Here is a 26,392-nt window from a genome sequence, read left to right on the forward strand (position 1 = left end):
TTTCCAATAAGGTTTAATTTGTTAATGTTAGTTAATGCATTTGGTCTCATGAACAATGAACAATAATTTATGTTATTAATCTAGTTTAATGTTAATTAATAAATCATTGTTATTCACTTGTAATTCATAAAAAATTAACACAACTTTATTTATTAATATAAAATTACTTGAATAATAACTTGAAAAAAAAATGCAGATGGAAATAAACCAAGATTAATAAAAGTTTAAATATATTGTTCATTTTTATTTCATGATACCTAATGCATGACCTACAGTAGTGGCAATAACAAAATAATCACACATATATATACATATATATATATATATATATATATATATACATATATATATATATATATATATATATACATATATATATATATATATATATACATATACATATACATATACATATATACATATACATATACATATATACATATACATATACATATATATACATATACATATACATATACATATACATATATATATATATATATATTTTTTTTTTTTTTTTTTTAAACAAAGGTAGTACAACAAATACTACCATACTGTGTTAATATTTTTAATTTTCATTAAAATGTCATCACAATGCAAAAACAAAAATATGTAAAAACGTTTTTGTTATTTAAAAATTACATAACATGTCGTAAAAATATGCTGCATTTCCCTTATAACAAAATATGAACTTCTTTTCTTTTGATTTTGGGGTTAAGTATGACCTGGACATCGCTGCTCTAAAAATTCTCCATGTTTTAGGCACATTATTCTTAATCCATTACAGCATCTGGGGGAAACTTGACAGCTTACAAGAAAACAACCTCAAACAAGCCAACAAACAAAACAGAACACATTTCATTCTAGGAAACATTTACATTAAAAAAAAGATTTGAAAGAGTGCAGCACACAGGTTTGACACTGGTCCGTCTAATGTAGACACGGACACTCAGCCCAGTTTCTGTCTCCAAAGTTCCCACAAAGCTTTGCTGCAGTTTTTAGCTGGAGTGAACAGCGCTGTGCACCACAGGAAGCATTATATAACAAAAACACAATCTAGTAATGTTTTAAAAGTGCTTTAGCGTTCAGTACCGTCAGTGAATACATTCTCTTACACACACACACACACACACACACACACACAAACCTACGAAGTAAACCACATATGACGAGGTGGAGACTGCAACACAAACACACAATTAACCTTCGAGAGTGAGAGAGATGGAGGAAACGCTTTAGCTGTCTTCAGGATAAAGCCAAGCCATCTGGAAAATCCATCCAAAGCAAAATCCAATCCAGATTTTGACCTTTCAATATATCAAAAGCACAGTTTTTTCTTCCTTTTTGCTGGTTTGTTCTCCCACAAGTGTGCTGGCTGCTGAAGTGTGTGGATACAGCTTTGCAGAAGGACACAAAACCACCCGAAACTCACTAGTTACAGAGTTAGATCAGTTTTAAAGATTCAGTTCATTAGTCAGTTCACTATAAACACTGGAGGGTTTTAACATACGTAGTCAAAAAAATATGCCCTGTTGCCAAGACTGCATCAAGTCTTTCATAAAAGAACAATCAAATGTCAACAAAATAAAAAAACACAATCACAAACCGTGAGAAAGCAGATATTTAAAATAAAACCATCAGGCAGCACTGAGTGTGAAGGCAGCCGTAGCGTAGAGGAGTGAAGATGTGAGGCTGTAGTTCAGTACGGCCCTTTGGAGGCTCCGAAGATGGCAAGCGGGAAGTGTTTGACGTGAGATGACCACTGAGCCGCGAGCTGGAAAAACTTCACATCGTTCCATTCTACTCCATCTATCAACACTGTAAGGAGAAAGCAAAAAACATCCATGTCTTTAGTCTTTAACCATGTTTTCCTGAACTTAACAAATATAAATTTTACATTATCGATACCTAAATTATAAAGAGATGTATATATAATATATAGCACTGTTCAAAAATTGGAGGTTTTTTTTTTTCTAAGAATTTTGATAAAATAACTGCAGTTTTGGTAATCATAAGAGACATTCAGAAAATACAGCAGACAAGTCTTATTGTGAAATATTATTACAATATTTATGTATTTTACTCCAGTCTTCAATGTCACATGATTCTTAAGAAATCAATCTAATATCCTGATTATTAGCTTAATATATATATATATATATATAGTGTGTTCTTTTTTTTTTAAACAACTTTGATTAACTTGTTTGAAATGAAAATCTTTTGCCACGATTAAATTTATGCATTTAGCAGAAGCTTTTATCCAAAGCGACTCACAAGTGCATTTAGGCTAACAGTTTTTACCTAACATGTGCCCCCTGGGAATCGAACCCACAACCTTTTGCTGCTAACGCAATGCTCTCCCACTTGAGCCACAGGAACACTTTTTTAAAAGTCTTTACTAATGCTGAATAAAAGTATTAATTTCTTCCAAAAAAAAAAAAAAATAAATAAAACAATGAATGGTATATAATTTATTATAACTAAATAATTTTAAAAAACTTTTTAAAAAACACTTTAATAAATAAAATGTTTAATGTAACTACAATGTAAATATATATATATATATATATATATATATATATATATATATATATATATATATATATATATATATATATATATATATATATATATATATATATATTTATTTTTATTTTTTTTATCCCTGAAGTTCATGTATATATTGTTAGTCAAGGTTTATGAGCTGGTGGTTTGCATTATAAATATTTTTTAACTGTATGCTGAAATTGAAAGGCTGAAAATACACTGGTTCAGAAAAGAGTTTACACTGAAATGTTCCACTTTTACAGCTTGCAGGAAGTTTTGAGTTGTTTTTTTAAAGCTACAGTTTAAAGCGGTTTTCATAGCACAACAAACCAATGATGATGATATGACCCCCCAAGTGAGGTTTACTGACTGTAAATTGACTGTCAAACTTGTAAATTGTAGCGATTACTTTGAAGAATTCTGATTGGCTGATCACCTTTCAGCATAGTCTGCTGGTGTTTGGCTGTGCAGATGAGACGACTTATGCCCTCTATCACCTGACTCTTAGACTCCGCCTCCTTATCCTTGGTCTTTTTAGGCAGAAACATCACTGAACACAGAGACAGAGTGTTTGATGCTTATTCAACAACACAGTACATTTTATAAACTGACTGTCCCTGATTGAGTTACTGTAAGTATTGCGTTTCTGTGTCTTACCCTTCTTATTCTTCTCTTTGGTGACAACATTCATGGACATGGTTGGCTGATGTGTCATCTCTGCTCCACCCAGTGGGAGGCGGCTAACCTGCAGCGAGCGGAAGGTGCACTTAAGTGTGTTTTTGGAAGAGGAGTCTCTCTTCTCCACTTCTTTCTTCCTCTCTGAAGAAGCAATCCAGTAATCAACCTGAAGCCCCATCAGCTCCCCCTGACCTCCTCCAGGAGAACTGCAGCCACAAAGACAAGGTGAGAAAACAAAAGAGAAGACTACAGAGATATCAGACAGCTAGGGATGTGCTTGTTAGTCTGTTTGTACCTGGACTGCACAGAAGGAGAAGATGGAGGTGTTGGAGATGCTTCTTTCAGTAATGGTGAGATCTGTGCAGGAGGAGTAGACGAGAGAAGAGACGATCCCACAGGAGCAGCGTCATCTGAATCGCCTACAAACACACAGTCACATGCACAAAACATTAATAAACCACCTTAAATATAACATTTATAAATAATAATAATATAACAAATATTTTAGGATTCACAACTGGTTATATTTCACATAAGGGCTATCAGAATTCTTTTCATGCATTTTTATGGTTCATTATTATAATACTATTACTATTGTATTATAGTAGTACAGTATATTATATATAGTATAGCATAGTTACTATAGTACTATTTTTTAACCCTATAAAGTCTACTGTATCATATTTGATGCACATTTTTAATGCCTCTAAAATATTATTAGAATAACTATTACCATCTACTACATTCCTTTTGAAGTCTGATTGTTTGTAAATAAAATGCCTTTAATATAACTGTGGTACAGTACATGTGTTATTTTCTGTGAAATCTTTACTCAATTTAATAAACTAAACCTAGAAATATGTTTTCTTTTATATTCTTGGTAACATAACTGAAGCAACTCTGGTTTATACGTTTATTTTGTCCTATTTTATACGGGTTAACATGTTCATATGAGCTGACAGTCATATTTAGTTTATTGTATATTGACTGTATAACTAACCAGATGTGGCAGATGTTTGTTCAACGATCCCCACTTTCACCACCTGCAGACAGGTTGAACACAAACACACTTTGAGCCACATACAATAAAAACATTTCAAACTATAAAAAACATCAATGTAAATGGACACATACCCCAATAAAAGGAATGAATTTCTGACATGAGTCTTCATCAGGACTGTGAGAGGGGAAAAGAAAGAGGACTTTAAACACATGGTTTACTGACTGGTAAATTAACCCCATTAAACTGCACACTATATCTACTAAAACCCCTCTTAAGTTACTAAATAACGTTTCTATCTCGGAGAAGAAAAGGCTTCAATTTAGACAGATTTTATACAATTTTGTCTGGTTCATTCACTCTTTGGCCTCCAACTGAGCATCCTTTAACTTACTTCAAATTCTTCCCAACTTTCAGTAAAATACAGCTAACTATTTTGTGTCATCCACTAAAGCGTGTCGGAGAAATGCTACAAAGAAATGCTGTAAAGCGAGTCAAGCTAGTTGAAACAGAGATGGTCTAATGCAGAGATTATAAATCTAGCAATAAAAATAATGTTAATATGGTTATGCTACTTGTACATTATATACAAAAATACAATCACGAAATGGCCACTCTGTTCAGCATGAAATTAGTTTTTAAACGAAAGTATTATTTTAAATATATATACACTGTATAATACTGATTTTGCAGTACAACAAACAGATTTACATTCAGACTGAAATCTCATGTTGTTAAACCATCTCTGATCACTAGAAGAGCAAAACCCCAAACCAGAAGCAAATTATAAAAGAACAGAAAGAACAAATAATCTGTGCCAACACACAGCACAAGGCCAAATAGAGGGAGTTCACAGAGTGCATTTGAGCCGAAATAGAAGTTGCTCTCAGTGAAAGGCGTAACAGAAGGTCTATTGCTCTGCAAACCAGAGAATATAGAGACACTGATGAAACCAATAACTGAGAATTCAGCCAATATCAACAGCAATACTTCAAGCGCCTGCATGGAGAATCAAGACTGTGAGTGTTGTGTAGTTTAGGCTTTTTACTCTAATGAGAGAAAAATGAACATGAAGCTAAGACAGAAACTTAGGAAATCATTTTACCTGCATCATAAACTCTTTTCACCTCAGAAATCCTTTCTGCCTTTTCATGAAAGTGCAATCATTTGAAATCATCTGCATTTTCTATTCAAACTGAAAATATCCTCCGGGATCCAGTAATTCTCATTACATACCAACATTACAAAAGCATATACACTGCCATTCAAATGTTTGAGATCACTAAGATTTTTTATATTTTTTAATTGGGGCCTCTTATGCTCATCAAGGCTGTATTTATTTGATCAAAAATACAGAAATAAAACATTAATATTGTGAAATATTATTGCAATTTTTAAAACTGGTTTCCTATTTTAATCTAAATATTATTTACTTATGTGACGCACCGCTGAATTTTCAGCATCATTTCTCCAGTGTCACATGATCCTTTAGAAATCATTCTAATGTGCTGATTTATTATCAGTGGTGAAACTGTTGTGCTGTTTGATATTTTTTGGAACCTATGATACTTTATTTTTTGATGAATAAAAAGTAAAAAACAAAAGCATTTATTCAAAATACAAATCTTTTCTAACTATACAAAGTCTTTAATATCACTTTTTACCCATTTAACACTTTAAAAGTATTAATTTCTTTAAAAAAAAGAAAGAAAAAAAATGCACTGACCCCAAACTTTTTAATAGTAGTGTATATTGTAAAACACAAAAAAAAATCTACTTTGAATAAAGGTTTTTTTTTTTTGGGGGGGGGGGATCAAAGAATCCTGAAAAAAACATTCAAATTAGAATGATTTTTGAAAAATCATGTGACACCGAAGACTGGACTAATGATGCTGAAAATTCAGCTTTGCATCAGAGAAATAAATTACATTAAAATGAAAAACCTATTTAAAAGTTTAATAATATTTAAGAAATTTACATTTCCTTTCTGTATTTTTATCAAATAAATGCTGCCTTGATGAGCACAAGAAACTGATCCCAAACTTTTGAACAGCACTGTAAACATATTTCTTAATAAATTTCCCAAAAACAATGTCAACATAAAAAAAATGAAAATGTATTTCAATTTAATTAGTTTCCCCATATAAATATAACAGATTATATTAAATCAACCTGTAATACATTTCAAAATATAACTGAGAAATGCATGTATTTCATTAACAATTATTTCAGTTCTTTAGTCTAGTAATCAAATAATAAAGAAGGATTTGTCACAGAAAAAAATATCCTGAAACTTAAAAACGGTGTATAGTTAACATAATCGCCCTTTTTTTTTTTTTTACTGAATTCTGATGTCCTCGAAAACGGGTTTTATTTAAGTATTATGAAGTACTTTTTTTCTAGGTCCTTGGAGGACATTTAGGTTTTGAATGTTATAAGAAGCTCAAACTGAAAAGGCTCTGGAACATTGTGTGCTCTGCTGAAGGACATCGGAGGTGTGCGGAGGATGATGGAGGTAATATTCCACTCAGAGCAGCAAGAGATCCAATAAAACCCTCAGATTCTTTCCACACCACAGCCTTTATTACACAATTCAATGGCTGATTCCAAAATCATCAGAAGGTGGAGAAGAAATAAAAGGGAGAAACTGCAATGCTTAATATGGCAGCTACAGAAAAAGAAGCCCCAGCACATAATCCCACTGAACAGTTTACACTCTGAATAAACCACAAATCATAAAGTGTGGATGGAATCTCTAGAGTTCAACAGAATCTCTCTGCTCAGCTATAATTCCCCTCAATACTACAGAAGAAGAGCAAGCGGGATAAAGGAAGCGGAGATGTATCTGATTGTCTACAGTATCAGCACAGGCAGGAGGACCACAATACCTTACAGCAAAATCAAAATGAAAGCTCTTTTTCCTTCAGAGAGGGCAAGGAAAAGAAAAAATAAAGAGAAATAAAGTATGTTATTTACAGACATAGATGATAAACCGTGACATTCACATGCTTTCTGTCCAAACATGAGTTTAAGGAGGAGGATGCTCATGAAAAAGATGCAAATATCTGGAAAAATGAACAGAATGGAAACCAGATACCTGCATCTTCAAAGCATCTGGAAATGAACCCAGCCTCTAATAACACATATTCAAAGCACTTTTTTATCAAGAGATTATTGATATTCTTTTAATTGTATTTAGCCAAATACAATTGTGGCTAGTCATAATCTTTGAAAATGTTTTATTATAGAATGGTGACATGTTAAAAATCACTCTGATATTTCATATTCAGTGTGTTCTGTACAAACCATTTATGTTGCCTCCTCTGAAAGGTTTAATTATTTTATAAAAATATGGATCTGGGCTGCTCTGTGCGTGGTGTATCACCTTTTCTGCTTATAGGTAAGCATGGCCTCGGCTATGGGCAGCTGATGAGCTCCGTTTGCTCCCAACATGTACTGTGTTACCCGGGACACCACATCTGGACTGTCCTGAACTGCTGGAGAAGGTTGAGAGAGAAGAAAGAGAACATGTGGATTTTTATACATTTATAAAAATGTGTGTGTGCATTTAATAATAATAATTCATTACATTTATATAGTGCTTTTTTTCTAGACACTCAAAGCACTAGAGCTGTAGTCAAGTCCGGCTTTGTCGAGTCCAAGTCAAGTCCAAGTCCAGGACTAGTCGAGACCGAGTCCAAAGAGGTTCGAGTCCAAGTCAAGTCCAAGTCCAAAAGTTTCGAGTCCAAGTCCAAGACCAAGTCCAAATGAAAGAAAAAAGGGTCCTCTTCAAGACCACATACTTAACTACTGATAATGTTTGTGATGCGAGAGAAAGCATATCTCCTATTCTAAGAAAATCATTTTACATTATTATTTGTAATGATCAAAAGCATGTGCAAAGTAACAACTCTGTAGGACAGGGGTCTCCAAACTACATCCTGGATGGCCAATGTCCTGAAAAGTTTAGCTCCAACTGGCCTTAAAACACCTGGAAGATTAGTGTGTCTAGTAAGAGCTTGATTAGGTTCAAGTGTGTATAATTAGGGTTAAAGCTAACAGGGGCGTTAAACAAGATCCTGGGCCCTATTTATAGGCAGTCCTGATGGGCGCCCAAGGCCCCCACCAATGAAAATATCCAGGTAAAAAATATATATTTCAGATTCATACTTTTCAAGGGCCCTCTCTTCCTTTGGGGCCTTGCTAATGAGTGGTTTTACCCCCAGTCCGACCCTGGGAGCTAAACTTGGATAAACAAACAAAGTTTGGAACTGTAAGGTCAAATAATTTTTATGTACTTTATTTTTTGTTGACATTATATCTGTGGTCAAAAATGTATATGACTATGCCTAATTGGCACAGTGCACAGACACGCGCAAAGCTCGGGATATGACAAATGCGCGCAGCAAGGCTAGAATGGATACGTCTGGCTCTACTGGACATGCGCACATAAATACAGCGACATTTTTGTCATACTGTGCTAGTGCTTGCATAGACTAGTCGAGCTCTGTCGGAAACAATCGACTACTCCAGCATGCATTAACCATAATGCATACAAAGTGTTTGCATACAACGTGAATTTTAGAATTACAATATTGCGTGGAGCTGTTACTATATGACCTTATCTATGTTGCATGTAAGAATAAAATATGTAATGTAATAATTAGGGTTGTGCCTGAAGCCGAATACCTTATTCGGAATGGCACGGATAATGGCTTAAAAAACGAATAACGCTCAAGGAATAATTCTGCCTGAATACTCGTCTGAAGCTGACACAGTCTGGTATTTGCTAGATAACAGGTGAGCCAGGGGATCAGCGCCAGAAGTGAATGAATGTATACTTTATGAGTGAAAAGAGAGCAAATCAAACACCGCATTGTTGTCGCCTCTCTGTGCATCTCTCAGAAATCAGAGCGTTGCAAGAGTAATTTTACCTATAATAATACATCATAGCTACACGTTATATTATTTGTATATATTTAAAAGGCAAATATTGAAAGCTTAGGCTACCATGATACGAATGAATGGAATAAGCATAGCGCGCTCACCAATCAAACAGCCGCGCTGCGCGTCTCAGTCTCTCAAAAAACAAATCAGTTCTCTCTCAAGAGTAGGCTAATAATCAGCTTCGATACGGATACATTGTGTACTTGTCCTACATGTTTGCATATTTACCTTTTGCTGGTTTGCGCGGAACACACACATCTGTTTAGTGAAGTTCATTAACATTAAGACTCGCTCAAAGTGTTCTGCGTAATGAGAATGTGCGCATTGAATGGATTCAGTCGTGTTCAAATGATCACTAAACGTTTGTCATGACATCTCTCTGATTGCATGATAAATATTATTTTAGAAATTAATAATTATTTCAGTTTAACACGACATACTTGTTCAGTGATAACTACGAAAAAATATATAAAATGTCATAACAGTCTTATCAAGTAACTGTACGATGTTGTATCCGAATGCAGATAGGAAAAAAATTGTGATTGTTACAGATACAAATACTGGCTGTTACATGAAAATGTAAATATGTAATGTCATATATAAAGTTTTTAAAATTTACATATGTAATTGTTGCATAAGGCTATACATTAATACGCGTTTATTGATAAAAAAAGGCTATCTAGGTAAAACACAATCTAACAGGTAGAAAATTAAATTAGAAACATCTAAACTTTTCAGGTCGCAGTAAGTGCACCGCTGGTCATGCACATCCTTTCCCGGAACAATACTGAAAGCTGAGGCAAGATGGAGAAACAGATGATCATAGTTGTACAAGGATAGCCATTTTTTAAATGAATCTATTAGCAGAGCTACTGCAAGTGATTTTTAGTGCTGGAATTCCATTTATTCTTTGCTGAAACTTCTGCGTCATCATGGAGAGCGGGTCATGGTTGCCCAGCAACAGCAGACGCCACTGGAGCGCGAGCGCAGATTACAGAGTGCTTTGGAAATAAGGAGAGCGGCGCGCCTAGCGTTTTCCACACGTTTTCAGTCGCGACATCATGCAAATGTGGTTTTGTTTTGAAGGAGAATTTTTTTATTTTATTTTTTTGCTGGACTTGGTCGAGACCAACTAGAAGACTTGGCGAGTCCAATGGCCAAGTCCGAGACAAGTCCGAGTGCAAATTCAACGAGTCCGAGACAAGTCCGAGACGACAGAAAAATGTCTCGAGTCCGGACTCGAGTCCAAGACCGGACTCGAGTACTACAGCCCTAGAAAGCACTTACATACACATTTATAACATTTTATAGCAACATTTACAATTATATACACTTTTAATATATTTAAAAATAACATTATTAAGAAAAACCCTATATATTACACTATATAGAAAAAAATACAATTTTAATAAATATGATATTTGATATAAAATATATATATATATATATATATATATATATATATATATATATATATATATATATATATATATATATATATATACACACACACACACACACACACACACAACTGTAATGTTTAAAACTCATTAATTAATAAAAATACAAATATAAAATATATTGCTCTTTTATGTAACAAAAATATATAGCATATATTTTATCTATATATAATTTAAATTATTTTACAAAAAAGAACAAAATATATTCCACAATTTATAAATGTATAATTCAAATATTTAATTTTGTTTATTATTTAAACATTTGTAATTTTATATCATTATAATATTAATATAAAATTAAATATTATATGAAAAAGTACACATTTTATTTGTTTACCTATGCAGATGGGTATATCAGAGAAGGTTACCTGATGTTGGTGCTTCTGGTTTGTTGAAGAGATCTCTCCATGCTGAGTCCTGGAACAGGCTGTTATATCTGTAGTCTATACTGGCCAGATATTTAGCCACTGGATGAACCCCTACACACACACACACACAAACACACACACACACGTTTTTTAAGCTCTTCTGGTAATGTTTTACTGCCCAGTGACTGCTCATTATTTTCCATGACTCCTGCACTTACCAAGGGGGATGATAAGGAATCGCAGATATCCGAGCCAGTCGGGGGTTTTGTGTGTCAGGTGTTCCACAAACAAACGCAAAACAACAGACAGGTAATGCTGAGCTCCTGCTACTCCGATCCGCACCGGAGACGGTGTGACTGAGTTACTGTTACAACTAGAGAGAAAGAGAAAAGGAGAAATAAGTGAATAGTGTGTCACTATCCTGGAATAACTAAAACCCATGAAAGAAGTATGAAGAGATAATGTGTGACTGTGTCTGACTCACAATCTCTGTATGCGAGAGATGATGGTGTTGAACGCAGCCTGTATGTCAGCCGTGGTGCACGTACACACAACAGGAAGACCGTGATTCTGTAACACCTCAGATATATACTGAGAAAAAACGTTTCAGGACTTATTCCAAATGCTTATGAATCATATTAATGATTTATCATTTTCATTTAAGTATTTCATTTACCGTATTTTTCGGACTATAAGTCGCACTGGACTATAAGTCGCATTTATTTAGAACCTAGCACCAAGAGAAAACATTACCGTCTCCAGCCACGAGAGGGCGCTCTATGTCTTCAGTGTAGCGCCCTCTCGCGGCTGGAGACGGTAATGTTTTCTCTTGGTTCATGTCTCTTAGTTCATTTCTCTTGGTTCATGTCAAATTAATTTTGATAAATAACCTGACTATAAGTCGCAGGACCAGTCAAACTATGAAAAAAAGTGTGACTTTTAGTCCGGAAAATACGGTAGTATGAAATTTATCAAAAGTGAAAGTAGAGTTTTACATTGTTAATTCCATTTCAACTAAATAAGGACCTTCCCAACTGTTTTAAGCACTGATAATAATAAGAAATATTTCCTGAGCAGTAACTCAGCATATTAAAATGATTTCTGAAGGATCGTGTGAAACTGAAGACTGGAGTAATGGTGCTGAAAATTCAGCTTTGCCATCAGATACATTACATTTGAAAATATATTTTAAAATATATAAATTTTACTGTATTTTTTATACTAATTATTTTTACATTTTTCAGTTTTGGTCACTATAAAACACAAAAATATCATTTGTGTTTTTGTAGAATTTGCAGCAAAAATAACTAATACTTATAATTTAATTGTAATTAAATAATTTTTTTTACTTATAATAACTTTACATTTAAAAACAAAAATCTATAGAAAATGATAGTAATATGTAAGCTTTATATCACCAGCTAAAATCTACAGCTGATAAATGGAAACATGTGTCATCACAGAAACAGCCCTGTTGTGTTGACAGCTGTCAGTCATACCTGGCCCTGCCAGTCCGAGGTGTTAATGAGGATGATACTGTCGGGAAGATGGCTGTCTGACACCAGGATGTGGTTCAGCTGGTCGTAAACCGTTTTGCGTGGAATCTAACCGGACACAAACCAAACAGACGGTTGGCAAACAGAAACGGCTGCTTCCGTTTAGTACCTGGAGTATATTTGTAGTGTGCAGAGAGGATCTATCTGACCTGTAGGTGGCAGCGTGTGTCAAACGAGCGCTCGTTGTCCAGACTGTTGGCTCTCTCGTTGGGCGGTCGACTGGTGTGTCTCTCTTTAAGTGATGTGCTCCGTCCCCGTCGACCTGCCAACTTTGGCTCAACCCTTCAGATGAAGAGAGAAAGGTGTTCACATTGCAGAGGGGTTTTAAAAACTAAAACACTAAACAGGGTGGACAAAAACACACACACCAGAGGGAGCTTTGTTTAAAAAAAAATGTAAGGCACCTTGACAGTCATCTTAAACTGGTAAGGTATATTATACTCTCTTCATCTAACAGCAGTAATAAAGGGTTTATGTATCCTCACCGGTTGGATGAAATGATAAGAGACTCTGTTTTGGTCATCCGGCCAGTAGGAGGCAATCTCTCCATAAAAGTGTCCATGTTGTCCATCATCTCCAGTTCAGTGGTAGGGCTCACAACCTCAGAATGACCCTAAAGCCCAAAGACACGTAATAAAACTTTAAAAACACCTTACACATTTTACAACAGAAGAATGCCTTAAGGCTGGTTAAAATAACCAGAATAATACAGTATTTATGTTTTTATAATCTATATCTATATCTATCTATCTATCTATCTATCTATCTATCTATATATGTGTGTGTATATAATGTTTCCACACACACACACACACACACACACACACACACACACACACACACACACACACACACACATATAAACAGCTTAAACTGATAAACAGAAATTTGTCTAACACCATCAATATCTTAAGTTGTGAGATAAGGAAGGGTCACAAAAGAAACAAGAAATAAAAATGGCACATTTTAAAAGGCCAAATAAAGTATATTGGAAGAAATATAATATTTTTTTATAATATTACAATAATTTATTTTGGTAATTTTCCTAATCGGAGTTTGAAACTTGAACAAAACGACATTGTCCTGCACTGCTGCCACCACACCACATGTTGATTCAGTGGGCGAATCATTAGCTGTGATTCAGCTTTCTCAAAACAAACATGCAAGTCTTGATCTGATGTTCAGTGAATATCTTATAGTAGTGAACGACGTACCATGGAAACATTATCAGATTCATTATCCATCTGAAACTTTCCACCTAAAGCCCTTATTTTATCAGGATCCATCTGAACAGAGAAAGAGAGAAAGGTAGAGAGTTAGCTCAGGAGTGATTAAACTGAAGTGTTTATGTTTCTAACCTAGCTTACAGATCCTCCTCATGGGGAAAACTGCTTAAAAATAAATCTCTATATATATTACCATTCCAACATTGGGTCAATAAACTTTTTTTTTTATGTTTCTGAAGACATCTTTAATGTTCAAAAAAGCAGCATTAATATTAATATATATATATATATATATTAATATTAATATATAATATTATATATTAATATTAATGCTGCTTTTTTGAACATTAAAGATGTCTTCAGAAACATATATATATATATATATATATATATATATATATATATATATATATATATATATATATATATATATATATATATATATATATATATATATATATATATATATATATATATATATCATATCACAAGTATCAATTTCATGTATTCTTGCTGAATAAAAAATTACTGACTCCAAACTTTTGAATGGCACATATATATTTGGAAAGGGTTAGTATTAGGTTAGTATAATTTGCTTTATTTCAAGTCAATTTAAAGTGCCCCTATTTTGGATTTTTGAAAATGACCTTTCATGCCGTGTTTAACAGAGCTCTAAGTGAATGAAAACATTCTGCAAAGTTTTAAATCTGAAAGTGCACCGTGTATAAAGTTTGTGTCTTTCAAAAGAAAGAGTCGACTCTGAATCACTGAAATGAGTCAGTTTTAAAATGAATCCCAAGCCGTTCAATCACCGTAGATTATTGTAACGCAAAGGAGGGGTTTGGGAAATGAGTCATTGAGCGAATCGTTTGGGAGTCGTTGAGCAAGTAAGGTGAAAATAAATGCATATTATAAGACAATGAAAGTGTTTTTTCACCTTGAATGCATGTCAACCTGTTGTTAGGGACTCCTAACACCAAAATATGAACCCTTCATTTCCCCATAATAGGGGCACTTTAAGTGTATGTGTGCATTTAAATATCTTCTAAACACATGAATGAGTTCTTACTGGACTGGGTGGCTCTCTGTTACTCCTAACGCTGTGAATGCTGCCAATTTCTGTCTGAGAGCTGGATAGAGAAATTCCTTCAAAATATGGCCTAAACCACAAACAGACACAAAAAAAAGGTGAGGGTTAATAAAATAACATGCATCTCAACAGATATAGTACTCAATAAACACTAATGAACAAACTCTCTTCTCAACATACTTGAGTGTGGGTTTTGGGGTGCTGAGAACACTTTCATCATCATCCAGATCTGGTCCACTGTCACTCGGATTCTCAAACTCTAAACTCTCCAGATCCAGATCTTCTTCTACTTCTGGAGGCGGCTCGGCTGGGTCCTGCTCCGAGTCCAACACCTACAAACATTTCGACATTATTTAGGCCTCGTTTGAACTGCATGAATGTGCCGGGCAGAAGAGTGAGGGATGGTGAGACAGAGAGTCAAGCATTATCTGATAAAACAGAGACTCACAATCGATCCCAAAGCGGCATGTGATGTTCCCGGATATTATTAATGAGAGAGGAAATCAATCAAGGACTTTGTTTGTAGCCATCAATGTTCAGGGTGAATCCGGCTTCGTAACAGATTTTAACAAGCTGCTGTTGATTGAGTTAAATGCACTAATGTCATTTCTGCTACTAATATAGATGTTATAAAATTAAATCATCTTTATGTAAAGTACTTTGAATTACCATTGTTTATTAAATATGATTAAAGTATAAATAAACTCAAATGAATTCAAATTTACCTTTCTTCATTTATTTTTGACTGGACTACCAAATAACATTTTTACACCAGTGTTATTTACTGCTACAATATTTAGAAATGTATTATTGGAATCACATTTAGCTTTTATTTTTTTGTTTTCTTTTAAATTGTACATTTTGTAGTACTTCTGTTGTTTTTTTCATTTTTATTAGTAAAAAATATTTTAAAACATTTCTATTTTTTTTTTCTTCCAGTTTAACTTTTAAGTCTTTTCAGTATTCAAACATTTCATTTCAGGTGGCTGTCAAGGCAATATTACAAAGTTTTTCATTCAATATTTATATTTTATTTTATTTCAGCTTTGTTTTGATTAAAAGAAAACATATTGGATAGTTCACAATAACAACCCTGTCTCACACAAAGTGGACTAAAATCCTTTTCCATATTATACAGGGACTTCACTTGCTAAATTAAACATGAAACATAAGGATGATAAGGATAAGGATTGATTCTTCTACTACTTTTTTGGAAATAGTAGGCAGTACACAGTATATACACTGGGCAATATTTAGTAAGTTGTAAGCTAGTACTCAATTCCACGTAACCCTACTGACAGTTCTGACTGCTAAATACCTTTCCTTATAATATTTGTGAAAAACTTCGGCCTGGTTTCATAATAAGAATCCGCATACTGTCAGAACGTAACCTGAGACATAATGCTGATGAGATCATGTTTCTGTCCCGCTGGACGTCACTGCTGAATCTGCACATCACCACACACTTCCTGTCCTTCAGAAGAGGACTGACCTCTGAACCCAAAGTGGCATGTGTTTATTTTGCTGAGGGCAGCATTTTCTTTTTTCATGCTTACTAGTTATATGTTGAAATTAGTGAATATATAGAATGGTGTAGGAACCAAATACTAGCTTACTACTTACTGAATACTTTGGTGGATATACTGTATACCGCCTATTTGTAAAAAAAAAAAAAAAAAAAAAAAAATGTATACTGTTGTTGTTGTTGTTTTTGCATTGTGGGTAAAATTTGTGCAACTACAGCAGCGGGTTTGGTTTTATGCATACAGTACACATTTGCATAATGTTTACAGTATACATACTATACACCGCAGAAGCAGTAAGAATATTTTAGCCATAGTCCTTGTGTCAGTCGTGCTCTCATACTGCAGAACGCCACTCTACAAGATTATCAGCAAACAAGGATTGGGTTTCTGTAGCAGTGCTGATTATGCACAGCTAAATTAATCTGTGGAGCCTGGCAAGGGTCAGGCCTTGAGACCACTGACTGATCACAGACTGAACCGAATCTACAACAGGAGAAGAAATCAACTCATTTATTAGAACCTACACCTTATCAGATGACAACAATACTTGAAATGAACTGAGCTGGATGATGAAACTAGAGTCTTCTGTATAGATGATTAAATAACGTTTGATTCATAAATGAAGAACTTTAATGAACTGAACGGAATCAAACTGAACTGGCTTGAGCTAAATAATGACAGTATTGTTTTTTTAGAGATGCTTTACAGCAGAATTTGAATTTGTCTCATTACTTTCCTTTCTATTACTATGAAGCTGCTTTGAATAATCTGTATTTTATATAGCCACCTTTATACTGTAGTGCTTGGCTTGACTACCTCTCATCATGAAAATCTAAAGTAAAGTACATTTAATTCAAAACAAACTAAGTTGCACGCAAACACAGATTGTTCTACCGAGATGAAAAAAAAAATGTGTACAAAAAATATTGGCTAACCACACACTGCACATCCTGACCAAAATGTATTTATAAACTTAAAAACAAATAGACTCTATATTTACCCACCTCATCAGAAACTCTGAACCGTTTGAGCAATGCCACCACGCGCTGCTTAAAGTTCTGCTGCTAATGGAGATAGAGAAGCACACACACAGACATACACACTCTTATTAACAGTCTGTTTACTACCTGATCACATCTGACAGCGATGACTGGGAGTGAATTCTCATTGTTCTCTGGCATTCTTACCCTGGTGATCGATGCCGTCCGGACTATTGACCTCCTCTGCTTTTTTGGTTTCCTCATCTCGTACTCGTCATCCTCAAGATCCTGAGGAGCATGTATATACACGAGTCAGCAGAACAAGAGGGAAGTGAGCTTGCTTTGCTTGTGTGCTGTTTGTAATCACCTGTCCTTGTGCTGCGTCATCACTGGCCTCCTGCTCCGATGAGAAGCTTTCATACTCTTCTTCTGAGTAATTATCTACCAAGTCAAAAAGGGAACAAGGAAAGACCCAGTCCTGAATACTGATTGGTCAATGTAGTGTCCCAGATAGTGATTTACCGCTATTGACATTTTGGCTAATATAATAAACGAATAATTATTTTTAAATAATGCTTGATAACTAATAAATGGACATTAATGCATATATTTTTACTTTAAATAAAAATAATAATAATTAAAACAGTAAATATAAACTGAAAATGAAAAGAAATATACAGTATGTGTATGTATGCATGTATGATTTTACCAGAACATTTGATTTTCTGTCCCAGAATGGCCGCCTCTTCATGGTCTATAGGCTGACTGGACAGGGAATAGATCCAAATCTCGGCAACTTTACCCAGAAACTCCTTCTGATTACTGCAAAGAGCCAAGACCTGCCCACCTTCTGCAGGATGCTGCATCACCTACACACACACACAAATCAGCATTGTATATGCTTCAAACGTGACTATTAACCTCCCTGAAAAATCCGAAATACCTCAGCCATGTCTATAGAACCAGCTGCCAATGTCTTGTAACCCAAAATTGTTCGGTTTTTGTACCTCTTCCTCCGCTGAAGCAGGATTTGCAATTTATTTCCCTCGCGTTTCAGAAAATGAGGGTACTACTCACATCCAAACATGTACACACAGGAGAGAGACAGGAAAAACATCGAACTCAATTTGATTAGAAATCTCTAGAAGGATTCAGAGCATACTGAAAAATGGTGTCTTAAAAGCAAAATTGGCTCGGTTTCAAAACCTAGTAAGCTGTCTACACAGGGAGCATTTACAGGTGTCACAGACAAACTATCTTCCTTTTGTTTTAATTTTAATGCAGTGCAGCAAGTATACTTGTACATATAAAATGCAAGGCAAGAGTGACACAGAGTGTTCAAAATCAATCACTTATGAGGTTTTTGTGAGGCAAGGCAGCTGTCAAAGTAAGTAGTAGATAACTAGACAGTTCACTAAGTTTTGGTTCAGAGCCATTTATGGCAGCAATTTGAAAAAGTGTGTTTTGAAGATATCTTTACCTGTAGTGAGAAAGTGAGAGCGAGCTCAGTCTCCACCCCACCAGCAGGGGGCAGCACTATCTCATGAGAGCGCAGGATTCGCTTGGAGCCCTAGGGGCACAAACAGTCTCTTTATCTGTATCTCACCCAATCTTTCCTTCCGTCATCACTTTGAAGAAACAATCATCCACAAAATTTGGGATTGTGCTTTTTTTAAAAGCTTTTTGGACCTTGGACTTTGAAAATTTTTGCCATAGGAAATTTATCATCAGTCTATTGACGAAAAGTTTATTTTTGATGACTCTTTATGACACTACGATACTATGCACTCTAATTAATTTATCATGTATTGTAACCCTCTTAGAATATGTTTATTGTCTCTAAACAACGTACACTTTATAAAGCTGATTACTAACCTGAATCTTGACCGCGATGACGACAGAAATCAGCTCCTTGTCAAGTTCCTTCGTCACCACAAGCTTTTTCAAAGTCAGACTACACAGCCTACAAAAAAAAAAAAAACATATAAGTGATTATACATAACATCTGGCTAATCGGCAAGCAATCTTTGAAATGAGCATTTGGAAAAAGTACCATGGTTTACAGCACAACAGCACAAGGAGAAAATTAACATTTTCGGGTGAATTCTCTCTCCACTTTACAATTGTTTAACAAACAGGCACTCAGTTCCTGTTTTTTCAGTAAATGTTTGAGAATGTGATCCATATGTTTGCTCCTGTAACAGGATGTGAGTTGATCATCTTGTTTTCTAGATCCCGAGTTTCTTATCAGTGAGGCACTGTATAATCCTTCAGTTTCCAAAGAAAACTCAATCTTCCTAAGAACAACTACTGCAAACCTAAACTCTAAAACTCAGCTGGGAGAAATTCTACAAGACTGGATCAGGTCTGAAGCTGAAAACAAAACCCACAGCAGCTTTCAAATGGGACAGATCAGTCCAGAAAACAGCTGGAATTCATGGGATTGATAAAGTGGGGTTCATGGATTTCAGTCCTCTGGAAACTTGCACACAAAACTGTTTACAAAACGTTCCATTTAGTGTCTGTCATTTTAGGCATGAGGAACCATTCAAATGGGCCAAAATCATTTTACTAAAACATAACAAACACACACCCTCACTCTGACACGGAGACATCTATCCTTTAACACATACAGTGACAATGCAAATGAGGAAAGAATCTAAAAACTGTCACATTTGCATCACAGAGCCAAAATTTCCAGAATAAAAGGATTAGCAGACCAAAAAAAAAAGACATTAAGTCATTATTTGCAGATATTCTTCCCTTTAGCCAAAGCCAAATTTATGCGCATATTCAAATTGCGAGAGAATTCCATTTGATTCTCGCACTAACCTAATGAATGACTTCAGAATATTGGAATGTAATGTACAATTTTATGATGCTTTTATGGTAATTTTTGTCATTTAAGGAACTTGACGAGCACATTTACTTATAGTTTGGAAAAGAATGTGAGTATTCTGATTTCCTCTTGTGGTCTTATTGATTTGGAACAACAATAAGGTTGAATAAACTACAGATTTTAAATTTTTGGGGTGAAATGTTCCTTTGCACACTGACTGTGGAGGGAGAGAATCCAGTCACAGAGAGAGGATGAGATAATGTCAGTCATGCAGGGAGAGAGTCAGACAGAGATGAAGCGAGAGGGAAGTGATCAAGGGACCAGGGAAGCCCCTAGAGGCCCCAGAGCAGCTTGTACAGAGAGGGAAGCCATTGGAAACGGAGCCATATGCATGCACCTCATAGAATATTAATGAGAAACACTTTATATATTCAAATCACATACCAGGTACTATGAGGACAAGGAAGAGGGAAAGAGAGAGGCACACAGTACAATCTCAAATGTGATCTGAAGGCTGGTATTGTTCACATAACATTCTCACTTTGACACACACACACACACATACACACACAAACAAAAGCCATTCTTCTTCCCTTAGCGACCGCAACAAAGGAACACACAGCGTTTTGGAGTCGACTTATACACATTTCTCTTTCACAGACACACACACATACTAAAACTAAAATATTAATAAGAAAAAACATTTGCATTTAAGCAGCATTGTACAGTAAAAATCCTTTCTGTCTATGTGTAGTTTTTCTAAATGAAAATCAGCATAATTACAGTATAACAAATAACATTGAATGTGTAGAAGACTTCAAATTCTATTTTGCAAATATACTTTACAATTTAAATAACATATTTGTTTCCGCATTACAGTAATGAGTGTAGTAGACTAAAGATAACTGGGGAAGATTATCATTTTCATTATGATTATCTATTTAACTATAATGAAAATTATGCTAAATGCAATTCTTATTTCTAAAACCTGTATGATTTTGCAGTTAAATCTGTCTTAGGTTCGCCCTGTAAAAACACATACTGTAATTTTAAGCTGTCAACACACACCATATTTATAATCAATACAGGAAGTAAAAATAATAGATTTTATTGAATGCTTTGTGAGAGGTTGATTATTGAGACCAAAAAACATGACACAGACACTCAGGCAATCTTATGATGTTTTCTCAGTACAAAGGCTGATTATTTCAGCTGGTGTGATGACTTGTGTGTGTGCTTTGTCTCTCACTGCACACACTCACGTCAATCAAACCCCTCTAATAACTATGTATAACCTCCAATAAAGATCTAACAGCCCTCAATGACCTCTCGCCGAAGAACAGAGACTGTTCATCCTCTCTGGAGTTAAAGATAAACGTGTCTCACTCCACTCAGCTGGATCCAAACTCAATCACATCTCCATTACACACACTCTCCTACAGAGACTGTGTGGGTTTCTCTCTGGCAGATGCTGCAGAAAGCACAAAGGGAATAAGAGCCAAATCAATTTCATTCATTTCTCATCAGAAACCCTGAGGTTCCATCACTGCTGAATCAGGTTACATGCACATCTACTGTAACTGTATGTCTGAAAGGGGTGAAACCATGCTCAGGTTACCGTCCCGGACAGAACACCGGGGTTAGCCCATGCATTAAGAGCTGACACCAACATTTCACAACACTTACACACAGACACTGCTGGATTTACATCCTCAAACCTGCAGCTCTGACAACATTTAAGAACATTTATGTCCATTACATATGGTGATGTAATGGACATTTTCTCATATGTATTTACTGCATTGCCATAAGTTTTCTGCACAGTTGCAAATAGTTTGATCAGGATAGACATTCACACTCTAGAGATCATCTGATTGGACAGAAAACAGAGTAGTGCAGGCTGAGTCATCAATATTTGGAGTCCTTTTATTCTTGAAGAGACTGCAAATTTGAACCTTAAGAATCAGTGAAACATTTACAATCACACTTGCAAAGAGTCGACTGCCTCAAAATTATCCCACAGAAACAAAAGCCACAAATCTATTTGGATTTCCTAGTTTTTGTTTATGTGTGTACCGTATTCCAAGTGTTTTAAAGGGCAGTTTCCATGCTGGACTCGTGTTGATGTGATCTCATCAGAAAGACGGTCCAAATATTCTGCATGTGTCTGAAAGTGAGTAAACCCCTGAGAGCTGACCTACATTTACTTGTAGAAGCTAAAAACTCACACACATTCACACACTATTCTAACAAGGTCAGTTTGGTCCTTATTAGCCCAAATTCAGAGGCTTGACTAATCCTTAGTGTGAATGATGGAAGACACACATACACTAAGCAGTGTGTAAGTCTAGAAGTTATTTTAAGTTACCGTTGGTATAAAAAAAGCACACAACTAGTAAACGGACACAAAAAAAAGCTATTTCTGTTTGGCTTATGTGCAATCAGGTCCAAACTGCTGATAACAACTTTCTATTTTAACCATATAAACCTGAAAATAAAAAATAGTGACATTAAAATAAATTAAGAAATTAAAAATTATTAGATCACCATGATCAATTAAATATACACTACTCAACATTTTTTGAACAGTAAGATTTTTTTTTCTCACCAAGGATGCATTTATTTGACCAAAATAAAGCAAAAGCAGTAATATTGTGAAATATTTAGAATAACTGCTTTCTATTTGAAAACATTACAAAATGTAATTTATTCCTGTGATCAAAGCAAAGTTTTCTGCATCACAACTCCAAATCTTCGGTGTCACGTGATCCTTCAGAAATCATTCTAATATGATGATTTGCTGCTCAAGAAACATTCATTATTATCTTCATCAATATTTAAAACCGTTAAGAACATCACGTTTATCAGGAATAAAATATTACAAAAGATTTCTATTTCAGATAAATGCTGTTCTTCTGAACTTTCTATTCATCTAAAAAACCTGAAGAAAACATGAAAACATTATGTTTTAAACATAATAATAATAAATGTTTTTGAGCAGCAAATCAGAATATTAGAATGATTGCTGAAGGATCCTGTGACTGGAGTAATGATGCTAAAAATTCAGCTTTGAAAGGAATTACATTTTAAAGTATATTCAAATAGAATGCAGTTCATTTAAATAGTAAACATAGTATTTCACAATTTTACTGCTTCTGTTGTATTTTGGATCAAATAAATGCAGGCTTAGTGAGCAGAAGAGACTTCTTTAAAAACATGAAAAATCTTGCACTTCAAAAACCTTTGACTGGTAGTGTATAAGTAAAGAAATCTCAGCAGATTTGTCACTGAACTCATTTCTACAAAAGGTCAAGATGTTCTTGTTTCCGTTGAAGCACAAGATGTTCTTTGGATCATTCTCAAATCATGCTGGAAAACACAGATCTCAAATGTAAAATGTGGGCAAACCAAATACTTAGAAATGTATTTTGTGAATAAAAATGTAGCATTATGTTATAAACGAATGCAAAACAGAAGCAGTTGCACTAGTGGTTTTACAGGTTTGGATCCCACTGTATGCGAATTCAGGATAAACTGTGGTTTTTACCAAGAAAACCACAAGCACACTTGACATTTTCAACATTATTTGTTTATCTGAAACTCTGAATTATGTTTTCGAACTTCAAAGACCATAAAAACCGGAGCAGAGAGTCGAGATAACCTGCACTGTTATCTGTCCCAACAACTATAATAATAAAACTGTGTGTGTTTGTGTGTGTGTGAGAGAGATATGGACTATATAAATAGTAATTCACTCACAGTATATCTGAATTCATTTCACCCTGGTGAGATTACAGGAGTCCCTGACCTGTGTATGACAGAGAGACAGAACAACCCACAACTGATCCTCTTAAACCGGACCGTTATACTGCAGAGATCGAGTTAACCTAAGCCTTTAATGGAGATAGGAGGACATAAACCCATGCAAACAATCCTTCTGTGCTTCACCTAAGCACAAGCACAGGTTTCTCTGGACACACTCGGTTGGCTTCATTCAGCTCATTAGCTGCAGATGAGTGTGTAGACTTCCAGCAAACTGCAGTTAAAGACTAACACATGCTGGAAACATTTGAGTCAACATGCACATGTATCTCCTTCCCTTGTAAAAACAACTGACCTACATTTCCCTACTTTCTCACTGGATCCACACACACAAAACTAAAAAATGCTGATTAGAAACAAGAATTTAGTTGCTCCTTCTGCAGAAACATCTCCTGTAGCACAATGCAAGTCTTTATGTTTAGAATATTATAAACTCCCTGTAAAAATACACCTATGTATACAATAACAAGTTCTTGTGATAGACTTGATGCTATAATATTGCATTACATGAGAAAATATCAAACAAAGTGGCATTCATTTTTAAGACAGTAAAAGGTGTGGCTATGTCAAAAAAGGCAAATAAAGAAAATTTGTGTTTAGGCCAGTGTGTGAAATCGGCAGAGCACTTCTAGCCAAATGATCATGGGATCCTAAATCATTTCCAGATGGCCTATTAGCAAGGATGCATTAAATTGATACATTAAAGACACATATGTTCTTAAAAAAATATTGATATTTTAAATGAAAGCTGTTCTTTTACATTTTTTATTCATAAAGAAATTCTGTAAAAGAATATTCATCATGACATGAAATTTATTTCAGGGTAAAAATATATATCAAGTACAAGTTCAACCATTTTCAACTCTGAAAATAAGAAATGTTTCTTCAGCACGATATCCATATGTAAAAATATTTCTGAAGGAAGTATATTAAATTACTTTTTTTTTTTGTAATGTTATACCAAACCTTTGAATGCTAGTGTCTAAGAACCATTTAAAAATATGCATGATTTAGTTAATTTCTTGTTTTCAAGTTGAAGTGAAGGTTTAGTGTAGGAACCAGCTGGTTAAAGTAAGTGAAGTTATTTATTAGATCAGAGAAAAGGTCTGCTTAAGGACAATCAAAAACAGTGTAAGATGTGACACAGCGGTTAAAGACATCTATCTGAATATATATGGCTGTAAAATGAGATTGTTGTGTCTAGTCAGTAGCATTGTGACCCAACCCTTTTGCACATAACCTACAGTCCTACAAACAGAAATTCTCACACTTTATATGAGACTAATAAAATACCAGAACTGAAATGCAGAACAGAAAACAGTGCAGCTGACCTGAAAATTGTGAACAGATATTTTCTACTTTCTGTCTTTGCACAACAAACAGACACACCTGCAATGATCAGGAATGGAGAATTCACGTTGGCTTTATTTAAACTCAAATCCGATGTGCACCACTGACCAGAATGTTCGTGCTAGTTTTGCATTCTTGATAACCATAATTCAAAGCCCTACTGCTGCTGCCTCACACCGGGGCTTCAGGGAAAGAGCAGGTCATGGTCCACAAACCAGCTATTTTTGTCTTTGGTGTGCAGACTCCCAGAATCCCCAGGGTGTAAGGCATCTGTTTTTCAGGGTGTGCTCAGATGCCGGTTTTGCTCTGGAATCTTCTGAATCTCTGGACCTCACGGTGATGTTGATGATCAGTCTTTACAAAGAACTGCACTGCTAATAGACTTTGATCAACACAGTTTAAAATGAATCCATCTAAATAATTTTGGCACAAAAATAGCAACGCAAATGAAGGTACTTGGTTTATGAAGAAGGATCTGTAGATGACTTTTAAGGAACTGTCAATTCTGTCATCAATGTTTTAAGCCTGTTTGTTTCTTCTGACCAGAAGCAGGATTATTGGCTTTATTTTTTGACCACATGCAAATAATTAACAAATGCAGACACTAGCTCAGCTAAAAACCATCAAACACCACATTGTTGGCTGTTTTCACAGGTGAACTGGGTTTAAGTTTCTGTGTGGTGATTTTATATGATGCAGGTGTAAAATGAGACATCAGCAAACATTCAGAACATAGTCAGAGGAATTTTATAGTCTGAATTACTGGCTATTGACTTTAGGAGGTGTGTGTCTCTGTGTGTGTGTGTGCTAATGTCACCGTCCTTTCTAACAAACCTTCAGACTTGACTAGACTGGAATCTGAAGGAATGAGAACCTAAAACAAATAGAAAGCAAAAACACACCCACACACACACCTACCCCCCATCCTATTGTAAGTGCTGAGTAAGCATGTAGCTGTGCACTGGTGTGTGTGTGTGTCCGCGCGCAAGAAGTCACTTCATTT

At 35.0% G+C, this 26,392-nt stretch overlaps 1 protein-coding gene across 6 annotated transcripts in view; it reads right to left on the minus strand.

The window, feature by feature from the left end:
- Positions 1 to 619: 619 nt before the first annotated feature.
- Positions 620 to 26,392, minus strand: part of LOC113056785 (phosphofurin acidic cluster sorting protein 2-like) — a 31,135-nt gene continuing 5,362 nt past the window's right edge. Inside the window, exons 2-25 of one of the 6 annotated variants that reach the window (XM_026223641.1) lie at positions 19,254 to 19,341; positions 18,859 to 18,948; positions 18,322 to 18,447; positions 18,088 to 18,247; positions 17,746 to 17,819; positions 17,586 to 17,666; positions 17,403 to 17,462; positions 15,053 to 15,204; positions 14,852 to 14,942; positions 13,771 to 13,842; positions 13,042 to 13,169; positions 12,706 to 12,838; positions 12,500 to 12,604; positions 11,485 to 11,591; positions 11,219 to 11,373; positions 11,001 to 11,111; positions 7,611 to 7,719; positions 7,114 to 7,146; positions 4,360 to 4,402; positions 4,226 to 4,268; positions 3,521 to 3,644; positions 3,205 to 3,431; positions 2,984 to 3,097; positions 620 to 1,818 (exon numbers count right to left, since the gene is read on the minus strand). In XM_026223641.1, the coding sequence (XP_026079426.1) occupies positions 1,700 to 1,818; positions 2,984 to 3,097; positions 3,205 to 3,431; positions 3,521 to 3,644; positions 4,226 to 4,268; positions 4,360 to 4,402; positions 7,114 to 7,146; positions 7,611 to 7,719; positions 11,001 to 11,111; positions 11,219 to 11,373; positions 11,485 to 11,591; positions 12,500 to 12,604; positions 12,706 to 12,838; positions 13,042 to 13,169; positions 13,771 to 13,842; positions 14,852 to 14,942; positions 15,053 to 15,204; positions 17,403 to 17,462; positions 17,586 to 17,666; positions 17,746 to 17,819; positions 18,088 to 18,247; positions 18,322 to 18,447; positions 18,859 to 18,948; positions 19,254 to 19,341 (2,545 nt within the window). In that variant the 3' untranslated portion in view covers positions 620 to 1,699. Of the gene's footprint in view, positions 1,819 to 2,983; positions 3,098 to 3,204; positions 3,432 to 3,520; positions 3,645 to 4,225; positions 4,269 to 4,359; positions 4,403 to 7,113; positions 7,147 to 7,610; positions 7,723 to 11,000; positions 11,112 to 11,218; positions 11,374 to 11,484; positions 11,592 to 12,499; positions 12,605 to 12,705; positions 12,839 to 13,041; positions 13,170 to 13,770; positions 13,843 to 14,851; positions 14,943 to 15,052; positions 15,205 to 17,402; positions 17,463 to 17,585; positions 17,667 to 17,745; positions 17,820 to 18,087; positions 18,248 to 18,321; positions 18,448 to 18,858; positions 18,949 to 19,253; positions 19,342 to 26,392 lie in introns of all 6 variants that reach the window. The other 5 variants (XM_026223642.1, XM_026223640.1, XM_026223645.1 and 2 more) reach the window with 5 other exon arrangements.

This window comes from Carassius auratus, chromosome 38, assembly GCF_003368295.1.
Source record: "Carassius auratus strain Wakin chromosome 38, ASM336829v1, whole genome shotgun sequence".
Taxonomy (NCBI): Eukaryota; Metazoa; Chordata; class Actinopteri; order Cypriniformes; family Cyprinidae; genus Carassius; species Carassius auratus.